We start from the raw sequence: 17,168 nt of genomic DNA on the forward strand, positions 1-17,168 counted from the left end.
TCTGCAAACCGTTCGGCCACCGCTAGACTAGTGACTGCTAGAGAGGTGGAGATGGCATTGATGCATGGGGACATTAGTTCCCCCCCCCCCGCAAAAACATTACATTTTTTTGATTAGGAAGGACGGAACTAAAAAACAACAACAAAAGAAACGACTTTGTCCTCTTTTCTTGAACAATGTAGCAGCGAGGTCAAATAAATGTGACAGGGTGACCAATGTGAAAGAACTGCAGTCTGAACTGCATTGAGTTGAGACATAACGAGTTTACCCAGAGTGCTGAGCCCCAGGGCAGCTGCAGTGAGTTTAGACATAACGAGTTTACCCAGAGTGCTGAGCCCCAGGCCAGCTGAGGCCAGGATGTCCAGGCCAACGGGGCAGAAAGGGGATGGGGACGGGCCGTTGGTGGTGGCGGTGGCGCTCACTGATGACGACGGGGAGGAGGAGAGTAACACCCCGTTGTTCTCCAGGCCCAGGAGGAACTTGCGAGCTTCGTACATGTTCACCGCGTTCCTCTCCACACTCTTGACTATCACAGACTAGAGAGAGAGAGAGGGAGAGAGACGGACAGAGAGAGAGAGAGGCAGAGTAAGACAAGGTGCTGCCACACTATCGAAAGAGCCGAGCACGTTCTCGGCTGTAAGCAGCTTCTTTTTCCGGGTTTTTAGACAGCTGGTGGATGGAAATTAAGCTCCACCTCCGCGGAAGACTTGCGCGACGGCCAGATTCCCGGAAACGCTCTCCTCCGCGCAAGTCGTCGGCGGAGGTGGAGCTTAATTTCCATCCACCAGCTGTCTAAAAACTTGGAAAATAAGCTGCGCACAGCTTAAGACGTGCTCGGCTGTCGACCGTTTTGCGCTTAGGTGTGGAAACGCTGATAGAGAGTCGTATTTGGCAAGTTAGGGAATTGATCCAGGGATGTGAAAATATTATAGAAAACAAGGGAGGTTGTTAAGGGATTGATAAAGGGAGCAATAGTTGCAGAGAAACAGAAAAAAAGGAGGGCGGGAAGATTAGAGGTGAAGGTAGGAGTTGGAGAGAGATATAGATAGGGTAGGGAAGGAAGGATAGCGCCAGACAGGGAGTGAAAGTGGGGAAAAGGAGCAGAAAAGGGGTGGGAGGAATGAAGGAAGAGGGAATTATGTGCAGATTAGGAGGATAAACAGAACCATGACAGGAGACGAGAGAGAGACGTGGGGGGCGGGGGGCAAAGTAAAAGTATTTCTTAATCAAAGCATAAAAAATCCATCTCACTCAGCGAGTGTGAGATGTGTGGAGAATATTAGGCAATATTTACAGTTACACAAGGTCAGAGGGAGAAAAATGATGCTTAAAAAAAAAAAGGTCCACTCCTGACTCATCGAGACAGAAACATTGCATGTTCCAGTGGTGGCCCGATTGCGATTAATATCCACTTCCAATTCTGTTATGGCAAAAGGGGTTCCCGCCCAAAATGGGTTAATCAAAGCATAAAAAATCCATCTCACTCAGCGAGTGTGAGATGTGTGGAGAATATTAGGCAATATTTACAGTTACACAAGGTCAGAGGGAGAAAAATGATGCTTAAAAAAAAAAAGGTCCACTCCTGACTCATCGAGACAGAAACATTGCATGTTCCAGTGGTGGCCCGATTGCGATTAATATCCACTTCCAATTCTGTTATGGCGAGAGAAACTGAGGGAAAAACTCGGACTCAACCTTCTACAGTTTCAGGGCCGGCATTACCATAAACTGTGCCATTTCCTAAATAACATCAAATAAAAATAAAAATCGAACGCAAATGCACAAATCATGTCTCGGTTCCTTTGCATCTTGCCAGGGTCCAGAGTAGACCCTAGCCAAATGAATTCCAGTCACGATCCGTCTCTCTGCGTCTGCCTCCACGCCCTGCTTTACTGGTCTGCCAAAGCACCAGGAGCCCCGGCGGCAAAACTGCGTGCATTTGGGAAAAAGTTCTGTTGGATTACCGCTGTCACCTCGTTAAAATGTTAAAGTGAAGGGTTCTAGCCCATTTTGGGCGGGAACCCCTTTTGGTGTTACGCTTTAGCTATTGAAAAATAGCAGATCTACAAGCTCATAGCGCGCCACTCGGTGGCGCGCTATGAGCTTGTAGATCTGCTATTTTTGACGACTGACATAGAAAAACATAGCTTTTTCAGAAAACTGTCAGGATGTAGAAGACATTTTTAGAATCTGATCTCAGGTCAAAATGGGCTAGAGGAGCTCTGGGATGGGTCACTGTTTATCCTGGCACCTAAACACCAGCTTTTGGCGAGGCTGGTAAAAGGTAGTCAGGATTAGATTACGTTGATGGTGGGTGTTGAATATTGCGGTGCACCTACCGTGAATTCAAAAAAGGTAGAAAGTCGTAATATCTTCCAAACTACGGGACATTAACCACTTAAGACATTGTCTCATGACGAATAGCGAAAAAGAATTCTATTGAAAAATGTCTTTGAACATCTCAGAAGAATACCGCCTATAATGACATAAAAATAGGGACTCCAGGGTTGTGTTTTGGTTAACGATACCAAACTACAAGCACATCATGGCTGCCTGATTTTATAAATCAGAAAATTCATGCGCTCGTACAGTACAGTGATTTTCCAATGTCGTCTCCGAGGACCCACAACTTACAATACCATTTGGCTGCTCTTGCACACAATCATACAAAACTAGCCATTTTGGGCGGGAACCCCTTTTGGTGTTAGCATTATGTTATGCTTTAGCTATTGAAAAATAGCAGATCTACAAGCTCGTAGCGCGCCACGCAGTGGGCGCGCTACGAGCTTGTAGGTCTGCTATTTTGAAAAATCGAAGAACGACTGACATAGAAACATAGCTTTTTCAGAAAACTATCAGGATGTAGAAGACATTTTTAGAATCTGATCTCAGGTCGAAATGGTCTAGTCTACGGGCCTGCAGTGTTTTCACATTGCTGAGAGCTGGGAACACTTAAGTGCCGTATGAATGTGGGGCTCGGTGCCATACCTTGCTGGGCTGTTTTGGCTTGGGCTTGATACTGATGAAGACGTCCAGCTGCTCCATCAGGGCTGTGATGCACTGGGGCTCCACCTCTATGTCCTCTTTAATGTCAAACATCAGCACCAGGGGGAGGCAGCCCTGTGGAAGCGCGAACGCATGCACAGACACAGACAGAGAGACAAACAGACAGACACACACACACACACACACACACACACACACACACACACAAACACCTACATCAGCAAGATGCAGGATGCAGTCTTCATCTAAAAGCTGTTGCATTTGCAGACCTCCATGTTGATTGTACAAATAAAAATCACACCCGTGTGAACTGAGTGGTGCAAGGTCTTATATAGCCTGATCAGCTGTGGTCTGACGTAATGTCAGTGACCATAGTAACCATGCTCATTATTTTGGGCACAAACACACACGGGTACAAACAAAGCCAGTTGTTGTAGTGGTTTGCACCACTCAAAAATAAGATTCTTATGATGCGGATTCGCCCCCACACACGCAGCTTGGGAAATTCCTCCGAGAGCAATCTGTTTTAGATGATCGCCACCGCACGGACCACAGACATCTGTATTTTTGGGCAGAGAGCTGCTGGACAGCGTTGTGATTGTCAGTTGTGTGTAATTAGCAGAGAGCAGGGCCAGGCTGGTACTGACAGGGATACAGATTGGAACCATGATCTAGTAGTACCAGTCTGGCACCGCCTCCTCTTCTACTGCTTTCTTTCACTCTTTCCTGGAAAGCCGCTCTCTCCCCCTTCTTCTATGTTCGTGTACACACCTGTCTGCTCCCCTCCGTCTCCCCCTATATCAGCGGTTCTCAACGTTTTTGGCCGGAAATGCTTTGGCAATGTCTCGCGACCCCCGCCCTGCCCCCTCCCGACCCCCAATATAAATTGACTGCTACAATAACCTTAATAATAGAGGCAAAACACCATAAATACATACTGAAACCAGATATAATCATTAGGGAGGTGTATGCATGTACTATGTGTACCATGTAAACTCTTCATTTCCATTTTTCAGTAAAAAAAAAAAAAAAAGCTTTTTTCTTTTTCTTTTTGGGGACACCCAAAATAATTTGGCGACCCCCCGAGGGGTCGCGACCCACGGGTTGAGAACCCCTGCTCTACATGTATGCCCTCCTCTCTCTGCTCCTAAGCTATCCTCTCTCTCCTCCTCTCACACACACACTCCACTAATCTAACATGATCTCCTCCGTTGTTCCTTCCTGTGCTCCTCTTCTCTCCGCGCCTGTCTTCTGCGACTCCTTCCCCCCCATTTTCCACTCTCTCCTGTCCCTTCCTACTATTCATGCACATCACATCACCTCATTTTTTTCTCCTCGGCCAGGCAGGAAAGCGAGAGGCCCCCTTCTTGTGTGTCCCACTTCCAGACCAAAACGGGAGAAAGTCATGTTTACTGATACGACTTTGGCATTTGCCAAATGTCTTTCGGGGCCAAGAAAGGGAGACCGCAGACAAAGAGAAGACAGTCCTAGTAGAATTACTGCCCCACATTATTGCTCTCCAGCCACTGGGCCAAAGATGTTTATAGCCGTGATGTTTTAAATGCACCAGCTCAGCAGAAGCTTCTGGCCAATGATAATTAAGCGGCCGTCCTTTTTACACATTTTTGAAAGCCACATGGTTGATTATTCTTGTGAGTTATTCAGATAAGAACAGTCTCTGTGGTCAGGGGCAACAATGCGGAGAATGACCGCAACAGCAATTTGAAGAAACAGAAATGTATATGCGAGAAAGAAGCCTAACCCCCGTCCAACCCTTGGCCCGATGCGTCAGTGTTAATGGGCTGACCCATAAATCACTGACAGGGACAAACCGCGCAGAAATTACCATTCAAGAAAAATTTGTATACGGACAGTATTCATTTGGCTCTCGTCAAGCTTGACACAAATATGCACACACTTGCACGAGACGTCTATACCGTGCATCTAGGCAGGGCAACCTTGAGTTACATAGAGATCGTTATTCATCTAAATTATAATATGGACATTTCAGCAGCATGATTATGGCCAAGCAAATCGTGCCCCAAGGCCATTCGAAACCCTTAAAGACCAATCATGGTTCACTTTTGAAATCCCAATGGTTAGCTTTTTCAGAACCCACGCATCATTCACACACACCATGTTGATGTTACACAGACAATAGGGGCCATTATGGTCACCACAAACCCCGAGGAATCTAAAGCTATACGCGACCCCGTATAGATTACTGTTGATACAAGTTAGCCCTTCTTGTGGACTGGGTTTCGTACCCTCAACCACAAGACCAAATGACGCTGGGCAGTGAAAGCTAATGCTCCCTAACCAAGTGGCTAACGATAAATAAACACACTAATGGCCACACACACACACACACACACACAGAATAAATCATACAGCATCAATTTCAATGTCCCAAGGAGGTATATGCAGTAGGCTATATTATACATTTGGTAATTGTTTGTGTTTTATTCTCTGTTTATGTCATGTTTCTTTTTTCTTTTTATTCATTTATTTTTCTCTTTTTTGTTCATCTTACTTACTCTACTATTTATTTTTCCTTATTGTGCTGTATTTAAATTTATTTAAATTCTTATGTTTTGCCTCCCCTAGGACCCATGGGAGGGTGGGAGGGTGAACGGGAGGGTAGGCTGGGCAAGCGTGACCACTCTTGGTCATTCTGCCCAACCTAAGGGGAAGGGTTGCACAAAAATGTTGTTTTTACGATGTAAAACTAACCTTGTACCTCTCCCTGAATAAAGAAATATATTTAAAAAAAAAAAAAAAATCATACCATGAGGTACTGGCGTGCCAGGCAGACGGACTCGATGGTTCCTTGGATGTAGACGGTGGATTTCTTCTGGGGGCTGTTGGGGTCCGGGAAGTGGATCTGCGCCCCCGTCCGCTGGGTGATGTGCTTGATGTTGCTGCCGTTGCGCCCCATCATGAAGAGGTGGTGCTGGGGCGCTATGTCCAGGTGGGTGCTGACCGAGATGGCGCTGGCCAGGCTGCCGGCCAGGTGCTCCAGCAGCATAGCTGTGCCTCTCTGGAGATAAGAAAGACGGGACAGTCGTGAAATTAGGTGACACGACATACAAGTGTAATGAATCGCATTGAACTGTTTGGTGCGAGGCTTTCGGATTGGCAAAGACTTTTTTAACCCATTTTGGGCGGGAACCTATTTTGGTGTTAGCATTATGTTATGCTTTAGCTATTGAAAAATAGCAGATCTACAAGCTCATAGCACGCCACCGAGTGGCGCGCTACGAGCTTGTAGGTCTGCTATTTTTGAAAAATCGTGAAAATGCGGCACAAATCTTTGAAAATTGAACATATATTCTTTCAGAAGACTTTTCTTGTTATTTCGACGTCGGCCCTAAATGGGTTAAATCAACTTTGGATGTGCTCTACAAAGTAGTCCAAACAACGTCCCGTCTGCCCCTCATAACTCGAAAGATGAACGCTACAACCAACCGTTATATTGAGACATGCTGAGAGGCACATTGTACTAATAATGCCATAGATAGAAAGCAGAAACAGAACAGCAGGTCTGGCATTCCCTGTGAATTATGAGACTGGTGGATAGAGAGACCTTATGTAATGTGTTCTACACCAGAGTAGGTTACATACGGTACAGAGAATAGATACACACAAATAAAAAAGAAATAGAATAAAAAAGAAATAGAATAATTATGCTTAACCCATTTTGGACTGAGGTCGATAAAAAAAGGCTTCTAAATCAAAACGTTTTTCTGAAAAACCTATGTTTCTATGTCAGTGGTGCTCAACCTTTTTCATGTCAAGGACCCCCAGAATTATCTCTATTGGGCCACGGACCCCCATCTCTACCAATATGTAGTTCCAGGGACCCCCCAGAAGCAAATATTTTAGTTAAAAATGTTCGCTCTGAAATATATATTCAATGATTTGCGCCACATTTTAACGACTTTTCAAAAATAGCAGACCTACAAGCTCGTAGCGCGCCACTCGGTGGCGCGCTATGAGCTTGTTATAATTTAGCTATTGAAAAATAGCAGATCTACATGTTTAAAACACCAAAAGGGGTTCCCGCCCAAAATGGGTTAACATATCTGTGTTGCCCTGACATGATTACAAACATACAACAGTCCCACTACAGCGGCAGTAGTTCAGGGGGTACAGTAGCCGCTTGGGACCTGAAAGCTCTCGGGTTCGATCCTGGGCTCCTTGCTTGGTTGCCATATTGTCGTCGATGTGTGATACACTTTGTAAACTCGCATGTTGGATGAATGTGCTATAGAAATGCAGACCATTTCCATGGCTGGCTGTACTGCTCAATGTCAGAACAAAAAAAATCACACCTGTGTGAACTGAGTGGTGCAACTCCCCTCTCTCCCCCCCTCCTCTCTCTCTCTCTCTCATTAGCAGGCAACAGTGCAGCACTCTCTCTCTCTCTCTGTTTCTGGCACAACAGCGCCACTTTTGCCCCTACTGGTACTCATAGTCAGTCACATAGTCACATAGGTTAAAGTCACATAAGTTAACACGGACATTGCTGTTCCTTGGAGTGGTTGCACCACTCAAAAAAGAAAAAGAAAAAAAAATGCACAATGATACACAAAATACCAACATTTCAACTTTAGGGGAGTAAATTATGGGGGGAAATGGGGGCAGATGTCTCCCGAACAAACACCAGTGATTCTTATAAAAACCAGTGGAAACTATTGGTTTTTCCGCCTGCCACGGCCTGGCCGGCTGAATGGCTTCCATTCCTCAACTGTCTCTGTTGTGCCTCTGCAAGCAATCCCATGGCCTATAGAAGAGCCACTTCTACTGTACTGTACGAGGAGCGAGGAGTCCACAACAGACAGAGGCCAGCATAGCGCAGCAATCCACAGTGGTTTTGGCTCTCCTCAAAGGGTCTCCCATCACCACATAGCATAGCACACATACTCTCCTAATCCCTTGGGCCCGGATCTGGCCAGTGTCCTAATGCTGACTGAACCCTTAGACCTACCACAAACTCACACACACACAAGCAAGAAACCGTGCAGCGCGCGCGCACACACACACACACACACACACACGCGCGCACACCACACACTTCATGAATGTATATGCGTGCGTGCGCACGCACACACACAGACAGCGTTGCAAAGGTCAAGGGAGGTCCATGTAGTCTGGGAGTGTCAGTAGTTAAACAGGAAGGTTTGACTTTGAGGGGGGTCTGAGTTTTGTTGGCACCCAGAGAAGGCTCTAGGGCAGGCTTTAAAATATACACAATTATGATGCCAGAGTGAAGTGTGTGTGTGTGTGTGTGTGTGTGTGCGTGCGTGCGTGCGTGCACATGACACACAGAAGCAGCAGAAGAGTTGAGCACAGTACATACACTGTAGTACAATTTTACTCTGAAGAGTTCATTTAACTCAAATGTAACCAAATGGATCCGTAAGGGTCCATTGACAGTAGTTACATTTGTTAGGCCTGTCACAATTATTACATAATGGCCCAATTATTTGAGATAATCGCGATTATTTTTGCATAATCTTCAAACGTTTCCATGTTGAAAATTATCCATACATTTTTTTTTAATAGCAGATATAGCAGATCTACAAGCTTCACGTCACTGTAAGCTTGTAGATCAACTACTTATGCTATTTTGGAAATGTGTTTGGAAAGAAAACAATATAAAACTGCTATATTTAAGACAGTTATGTGTCATATCTGCCCTGTGCAATTTGAAATTACAAAGCCTAAAAGGCAAAACAGAAATACTGTACAAATTGTAACATTCCAATGTTCAATTTACAAAACACAATTAAATTGTTAACCCATTTTGGGCGGGAACCCCTTTTGGCGTTAGCATTATGTTATGCTTTAGCTATTGAAAAATAGCAGATCTACAAGCTCATAGCACGCCACGGAGTGGCGCGCTATGAGCTTGTAGGTCTGCTATTTTTGAAAAATCGAAGAACCACTGACATAGAAACATCGTTTTTTCAGAAAACTGTCATTTTCAAACAGACATTTTTAGAATCTGATCTCAGGTCAGAATGGGTTAAAAATGGATAAATAAACACAGAGGTGTTACTGTGTGAGCAGCTCCAGCATGTATCAAGACATGGAACTGAACCTCGGGGCATGCAGCCACAGTAACAGGGATCAGTTCAAATGTGCCGCTCAAGGTAGCACCTCCCAGTGGGGCGCGCTGAACTCACGGCCCATCTGTTATAAGCCACCTCGCATTTCTCGGCCATCTCCTGGAGGTGCTGGAGGTAATGAGGTGGGCTATTGCAAAGAAGCGAGGAGCGCCCGGTGTTGGTGGGCCTTGAAACGCTGCTGTTTAGCCCATTTTTACCTGAGATCAGATTCTAAAAATGTCTTCTAAATCCTGACAGTTTTCTGAAAAAGCTATGTTTCTATGTCAGTCGTTCTTCGATTTTTCAAAAATAGAAGACCTACAAGCTCGTAGCGCGCCACTCGGTGGCGCGCTACGAGCTTGTAGATCTGCTATTTTTCAATAGCTAAAGCATAACATAATGCACCAAAAGGGGTTCCCGCCCAAAATGGGTTAGAGAAGCCTCCCTTGTATGCGGCTAGCCACACTAAAGGGTGGAGGAAAAGGAGAGAGAGGAATGGAATCCCGACTTGGAAGTCAGGAACCCTGTCTTCTCATTCAATCGATTAAATTGGTTGCGACTGCACATGAATCATGCTTTAATAAAAATGCTTAAAACTTCACTAAAAACAAAAGCCAAGCGTCTGGTTCATCTTAGGATTCATACCGTCCACGCCCCAAACAGCACAAAACATCGGTCACGCCCTGGCGTTTAATAAATCAGGCCACAAAACAATGTTGAACCAGATGACTGCCATTTTAATTTCCTGTACATTACAAGACCCTGCTCACCTTGACGGCTGTGGTGTTGTTCTGTGAGCCACGGACCACCCCGGTGGTCCCGTAGAGGCGCGTCGGGGGCTTGAAGGACACGGTGAGGTTGTAGGTCTGGGAGATGTGCTGCACGGTGGGGGAACCGGGGTCGGGCTGCACGATGGCCGGGAGCTCGAAGGACAGCACCAGGGGAAGCAGCTCCTGGGAACAATAAGGGGAGGAGGGAGAGAGGCAGTCAGTTTGAGTGGACGATGAAGAGGAAAACATCTTTAATGCACTAATGTACAGAGCTACGGTAGAAATGTGTCCACAGAGCTACAGTAGAAATGTGTCCACTCCTGCCTGCAATTTTTTACCTTTACTTACTTAATAACTCACTTTTTTTGTTGTTGTCCAGTATTATCTCTATTGTAATCTTGTGCATATTTGAGTGCTTTTGTTAGACAGTCTTGCAGAACATGCTACAGCCAACACTAAAGGTGCGTTCCCACTGAATGATAAAATGCTTGTTCGAGCGGCACAGTTACATACAAAGTCAACGCAAAGACCCAGCTTTGCTGAACGAGCGAACGGCAATGCAACTAGAAAATATATTTTAACTTTCGGTGGGGAACACATCTTAATATTTCGCTGCTTGTACCTGCATGAGTGAGTGGAAAATAAACCCTCTTGATTCTTGAATCAAGGTAGATAGTCATGTGCAGAGAGACATAGGTGTGTGGCAGAGAAAATAAATAGACAAAGAGATGGAGAGAGTAGAGAGAGACAACGCGATATGTAGAGAGTGCTGTGGAATATCCTCAGTACCTTGCCTACCACTGCGCTGTTAGTGCTGCTGATAAGATTTGAATAGTGCATAAATATGGGCACCTCACATACTGTATTAATGTCCCAACCAGACACCGTACAGACAGACTCAGATAAGACAGCACAGTCAGCTACACACCCAGTAGCCTGTACCACCTTGTCCTATAAGCAAGCTTGTGATTAACACCATTCGGAGAACAGAGTAGAAACACATGTGGGGAAGCGGTGATGGGTGGTTTCTTGACACATCATGCATGTATTCCACGTGCAGACATAACACGGCTCCCTTCGGCGGCGAGCAGCGGAACGTGTCTTTAAAACATGTCGAGGCAAATAAATCCAGAGCGGTCACATCGACGGGAGGTGCCAGAAACAAAACACCAGACCCTCCGTCACACGAAACGACATGGCATCGCCACTTTGGAGACAGAAACTATTGGGGAAAAAGCTAAAACGAACTCACACAGTATACTGTGTCAGTCCCCACGGCACTGTTTTGGTGTGGGACTGAACGGCAGTACAATCAAACTGCAAAAGTTGCGTGGCTACAGACGCACAATTGCGACAGGCTTGCCGAGTTGTTAGAATGAACACAGCAGTTATTACAGTAGATCGCGCCAGTCCTTCAGAGGAGATGAAGACCAGAGGGCCTTTCTGGGACATTCATACACACACATACACATGTGGGAAGGAATGCACACACACAAATGTACAGTACACAGTACACACCCATACGCAGTTTCATTGGAAAGAGAGTACAGTATACACACACACACACACACACACACACTCTCTCTCTTTCTCTCTCTCTCCAAGACGTAAATACATGTATTCATGCACGCATACACGCACCTCTTGTGCACGCATACACACACACACAGACACAGTGTTATCCAAACACTGGCTCTCGGGCACAGCGCCACTATGGTTTTGGCTGCCAGTGAAGGGCAAGCAGCATGAATTGCTCTGACCAAAGAAATGCATTCCTGATCAGTCCCATATGTGCTCGGCCCTACATTCATATCACGTTTCAGCGCTCGCACTGTAAGAGGCTCGAGGAAATTTAGGTCAGCACGCAGGATAAACGCAGAAAGCATAAGCAGAGCAGCGGGACTCTCGGGGCGCCGAGTGAACGATGAATAGGAGGTTGGATTTACAGAGAAGCTGACCTCAGCTTTTTAAGAAGGGTCTACCTGGAAGATATAAGCCTTGCACATATTCAATGCAAAGGGTAAAAAAAAAAAAACTGTAACACACACACACACACACACACACACACACACACACACACACACACACACACACACACACACACACACACACACACACACACACACACACACACACACACACACACACACACACACACACACACACACACACACACACACACACACACACACACACGAGAGTGAGAGAGACAGGGGGGGAATGAAAACGTTTGCGAGGCAAAAGGCAATGGAACCGAACTCTCATCACCTCCCGACGAGTTCCAGCTCTGAAAGCACTCGAGGGTAGTAGTCCCGGGAGAATCCCTCGCATGAGCCGATGACTAGACGCAGACGCATACGACTCTGCACCTCCACAAGGGCCAACATACCTGGGACCCTCTGAGCGCACTATAGGCAGAACCTTAAAGGGGGGAATCCCAACATCTGTACTGTAGTGCAGCGAGCGGATAAGCCCGCCGTAAACCAACCACCCCTGGTTTTTAAGGGAGCCATGCAGGAGGATGTGGTCCGGGGGGCGGGCCACCCAGGATTAACCACACACAGTTATATACTGTTATATACTCTTAACCTAAACCAAGGAGGACAAGAACAAGATACTCACAAAACAAACACTCCCTCTGCTGACTACAAATTGCGCTCCCAATATAAAAGCACCGTTATATACACAGCAGAGTAATCTAGTAAGAGAGTGGTGACACGCTTTGATCTCGCCGCAAAGCGGTAGGGTACCTATGGGCGATAGTTCCAAACATTTGCTCCTATATGGCTGGAACTATTCCATTGAGATAGAATGAGCACTTCCGCATTCCATTGTTACAATGAGAGTCAACGGGAGTGTCATTACTCTCTTACTAGATTACTCTAGATATACAGTAAAGTCCTGTTTATTCATCCACGTGTAACTCAGATAGTGTACAATTTTAACTAAAATGGGCCCGTTTACTGTGTAATCGCAAATTACCGAAAAAAGTCAGGCCTCAATTAGCCTCGGAAACCCAGACGTTTTTATTTCCAGGGAGAAAAAAAAAGTCTGGGTCCGAGTCCACTTCAATTCGGCATAGAGTAGCGCAAACGTCGATCACTCTCTGCTGATTTCTGATCACTCCTCTCTCTCTCTGTCGCTCTAATTAATTAGTCTCATGTCCAGCAGCTGCGCACAGTTTCTGCCGGCGGATCCTGCCAGGAGCTGCCTATGCCATAGAAAGCATAGGTGAGCTCCAGGCTAGGCCTCAATTGAATTCAATGGGTGACAGGAACAGTAATTAACGGTAATTGGCATCACTTGCTACTAGGGGTTGTTAGTTAATCAAACTAAATAAAATACTGAAAATAGCAGATCTACTGTATAAGCTGACATTGTTATTTTTACATGACACCGTTGTACAATGGACAGTAAAAAATAAATGAATCAGACTAAACCGATTATAAAACCTCCATTTCAAAATGTTCATCGTTCACGAATATTTGTTGATATACTGTATAGAAAAAATAAGCACTTCTAGATTATATGATAGAATAATCACTAAGAAAATAATCGATAGGTGCAGATGTACTTGCTGACAGAATAAGCTTCAAAGAAAATCCATGTAGAAATTATAGCCTGCCTTCACACAGCATGCCTTAAGCTTGTGCTAATAACCCACTGGTTTCTATCCACTGTGATTATTATGCAGTGTTTGTACTTGTAGGGGTTTAGCAAAAGTCAAATTTAAGCATATTTTTAAACATACATTTTTCCAGAACTATGCATTTTCTGTAAAGTACCATCCAATTCAGAGGCTACCATCTTTCTTATTATGCTTCGCAGTGATACTGTAGGTTGTTTCAAGGCCGCATACCACAATGATACAGTAGCTACAAACTAATAAACACATTCAAGCATTTCTTAGCATTTTCTTAAAACGTCAAACACATTCAGCTCCTTAAATAGGCCTATAACAGTCAAATTCAACGTTTTTTTTTATAGTAGTAGTATACAGGTATAACAAAACCAATGAACGTGTTTAGTGGAACACACGTATTATCGATTTAGCATGAACGTGTAGAGATAGGACTTCTCTGGGATAGCTTATTGTGTACCAAAAGCCGGCAGGCCTGGTGGTGGAGCAGCTGCTCAGTGCCTGAGCTGGCACTGAGCAGTGCATATCTGCAGGCTCCATGTTTGTGTGGTCATGGCGACATGGGGAGAGTGCTGAGTGACCAGGCACTCAACACCGAGGTCTGGTGTGGGCGTTGGGGTTTTGGCCACAGCCTGGTCCAGTAACACAGCTGATGGTGATGAGTGATGAGTGAACGCGTGGGCCAGAACACAGTCAAACCAGGTATTTGGATAAAAGGTACGACTGGCGTAGCGGTGAGTGGCCGTAGGGTGGGGGGGTGGTATGGTCGGTTAGCGGCTCGTGCTATGGGCAGAGCAGTAGGGGGGTGCGTGGAAGAGCTGAGTGGTGAGAAGGCCTGGGCGGAGAAGGATTTATCGAGGGCGGAATAACATGGAATGGCATTCAACGCCAACCAGGTATTTGGATAAAAGGTACGACTGGCGTAGTGGTGAGTGCCGTGGGGTGGGGGGGGTGGTATGGTCGGTTAGCGGCTCGTGCATGGGCAGAGCAGTAGGGGGTGCGTGGAAGAGCTGAGTGGTGAGAAGGTCTGGGCGGAGAAGGGTTTACCGAGGGCGGAATAACAGGGAATGGCATTCAACGCATCAAATGCACGGCACAGTTCTAGCATTTAACTCATCTGCTGCCCCCTGCTGGACTGCCGAGCCGTTTGTAATGTAACACATGCTGGACTCACATCCTGTTTGGGCGGCCATCTTAGATGCTAAATAAATAGCGTCAATGCTAGCGAGCTAGTGCTGCCAACGAATATTCCATATTCTAACGAATTTTCGAATCAAAAAAAGAAATGAATAACTGAATATTTAAAATTAAGGTTCTAATTTTAAAAAAATAATAAAAATGCTGTGCGAGTTTTTGCGAGACTCTGGGCCACGTAACGTTAATCGGCGGCTTGTCTTGTGAGATCACAGAACCCTCAGTCAGAGGCAGAAGAAGTCTCCCCTACAATAGCGCTGCAGCTGGGTGCCCCTCCTCCCCTAAGCTTTTTAAATCGGTGCCGTGGGTAAACGAGAGCCGAGTTAAAAGTTAAAATGCGTCGTTGATGCAATGCGTTGTGAGCTTGTAGATTAGTTATATTTGCCACGCGACACCGGCACACAATGAAGAATAAATCAGCTGCCTCGCACCGCTCCACTCTGCCTGCCTGTTATTAACACCATGGGGAGGGTTAACACAGACCACAGTGACACGGAAGCCTTGGAGGAGTCGCTAGGCAGTTTAGACTTTAACTTGCTCCGTATAAATCACACAATGTTAACAGGTCAAGCTGAAACGGTGATTCATCTGGTCGTGAAGCACTCAAGGCAGACAGTTTACAGTGGGACGCGACGACCCAACAGACAACGCAATGTAAAAACAATGCATGGATTCTTGTCTCTCGCGGTAAAGCTCCTTCTGTGACACATTTATCTTGTAGCCTACATTAATTTGATTTAAACCAAAAACAAATGCATTGCAATTGCTTTGATTATTTCCCCTTTCATGTCGAGGTAAGAACTTCTTCTATCACAGCAGCGCACCGCACGATGGGCACATCGTTGGAGCGATGCGTCTCTGTTCTCCAAATTGTATCTAAACTAAACCATTATACAAAAATTAGGCTATTAAGATCATTATGAATCATTCAATTGATCTCACAAGAGAGTGCATTTCTCAGCACCAACTGCAGCCGATTCAGGACCGGCGAATATAGAGAACGAAAAGAGAAAGTTTTACTGCATATTAGGCTGCAATATTTTATATTAAAATTATATAAATGCGACATTTGAGCCGTTCAAATCATTCCGAACCCACATCGATTTTTTTTGGACAATTCTGGCAGCACTATAGCGAGCTAAATGGAGCCATCCTTGCTCTAGAAAGCGCCACCGGATAATCAGCAAAGACCTCCGAACATTGCACGTTATATCCAAACCATGGAGAGCTCCGTAGATTTCGAGTTATTCAACTTTTTAGTCAGCCTGTATAAAAGGGAGGTGAACGGCAGAGCGGTTGCGAAATCCGGTCTAGGATCGCTGAAGAAGGAAAGGCCAAGCAAAGAAAATAAAGAAATCAGCGATCCGGTTTGATATCAATAATAAAGCTTATCAGACGGAACGTTACGCCAGAAGCGGTTGCCGGTTGGATTCCAACTGGCAGAACCTTCCGTCAGAAGCAGTAAATGTGTTAATAAATACATTGTACCCAGCCGCCTTACGCCTTGCTGAAGTCAAGGACACCAGCTTCCTGGCCAGAGATGCAGATTATACTGTATATCAAGAGCTAGGAGCGTGTCGACTAATGGCAAGGAATGTGTAGAAAAAAACGGACAGGGGGGAACAGCATAAGGATAATCCAATGAGTAGCTCGGTAAAGTGGACTGGGGTCAGCTTCTTCCGAGTCTGGGTCCAGGCAGGGAAAGAGGCCAGGTTGAACTTTCCTTTGATCCACCCCACTTCATCCGCTGACTGTGTGTTCTTTGGACAGCAGCAACAATCTGTGCGGTTCTGAACAGCTTTACTTTTTATTAAGCTCCCTTTCTACAACAGCAGTAGTTGCTCCGTTTTTTACGTGTTTTGCAGTGAAGGACGTGAATGAATTTGGCTGTGACTTGTTGCTTTTGAAAATATGCTTTAAGCATAGGTATCCCAGTGTGCACCACAAACATGCATCTTCTTTTCACCGACAATACCACACACGCCCTCTCTCTGTCACACATACAGTACATATCCTGAATTTTCATTTAATTTCACAGGGGCTGGAGCTGCACGCACGCACTCACGCACACACACACACACACACACACACACACACGCACACGCACACACACTCTCCTCTGGGCCTTATTAGTTTTGGTCAGTGCTTATTGGAAGTTTGTGTTCACTGAGGGGAATTGTTGCGGTGGTGAAATGTGGAGTTCCGGGCTGATCGAGGAGGCTTGCGAGCGAGAGTGGAAAACTCCTCCAGCCACAGAGCTGGGGCCGAGACTCGTGGCTGGGCTGAGGTAGAGACTAGAGAATGGCTCTGGAGGAGAGTCTGCTGGGGAATGGGCAAAGAGATGCCACTGTAAACGAGGCCACGGCTGAGTCTAACTGTTGTTGTTTTAGGGGTTGATTCTAGCAAATCGCTATCTGGGGATTGGCATCCTGCTAGAAAGGTAAA

General features: G+C 45.7%; 1 protein-coding gene across 2 annotated transcripts in view; it reads right to left on the reverse strand.

Annotated features, from left to right (window-relative positions):
* bicc1a (BicC family RNA binding protein 1a) overlaps positions 1-17,168 on the reverse strand; it is a 107,896-nt gene that overhangs the window by 22,560 nt on the left and 68,168 nt on the right. For both annotated transcript variants that reach the window (XM_079511701.1, XM_079511700.1), the window contains exons 7-10: positions 9,890-10,072; positions 5,795-6,046; positions 2,989-3,120; positions 323-536 (exon numbers count right to left, since the gene is read on the reverse strand). In XM_079511701.1, the coding sequence (XP_079367827.1) occupies positions 323-536; positions 2,989-3,120; positions 5,795-6,046; positions 9,890-10,072 (781 nt within the window). The remainder of the gene's footprint in view (positions 1-322; positions 537-2,988; positions 3,121-5,794; positions 6,047-9,889; positions 10,073-17,168) is intronic.

Source organism: Electrona antarctica, assembly GCF_951216825.1.
Source record: "Electrona antarctica genome assembly, chromosome: 10".
Taxonomy (NCBI): Eukaryota; Metazoa; Chordata; class Actinopteri; order Myctophiformes; family Myctophidae; genus Electrona; species Electrona antarctica.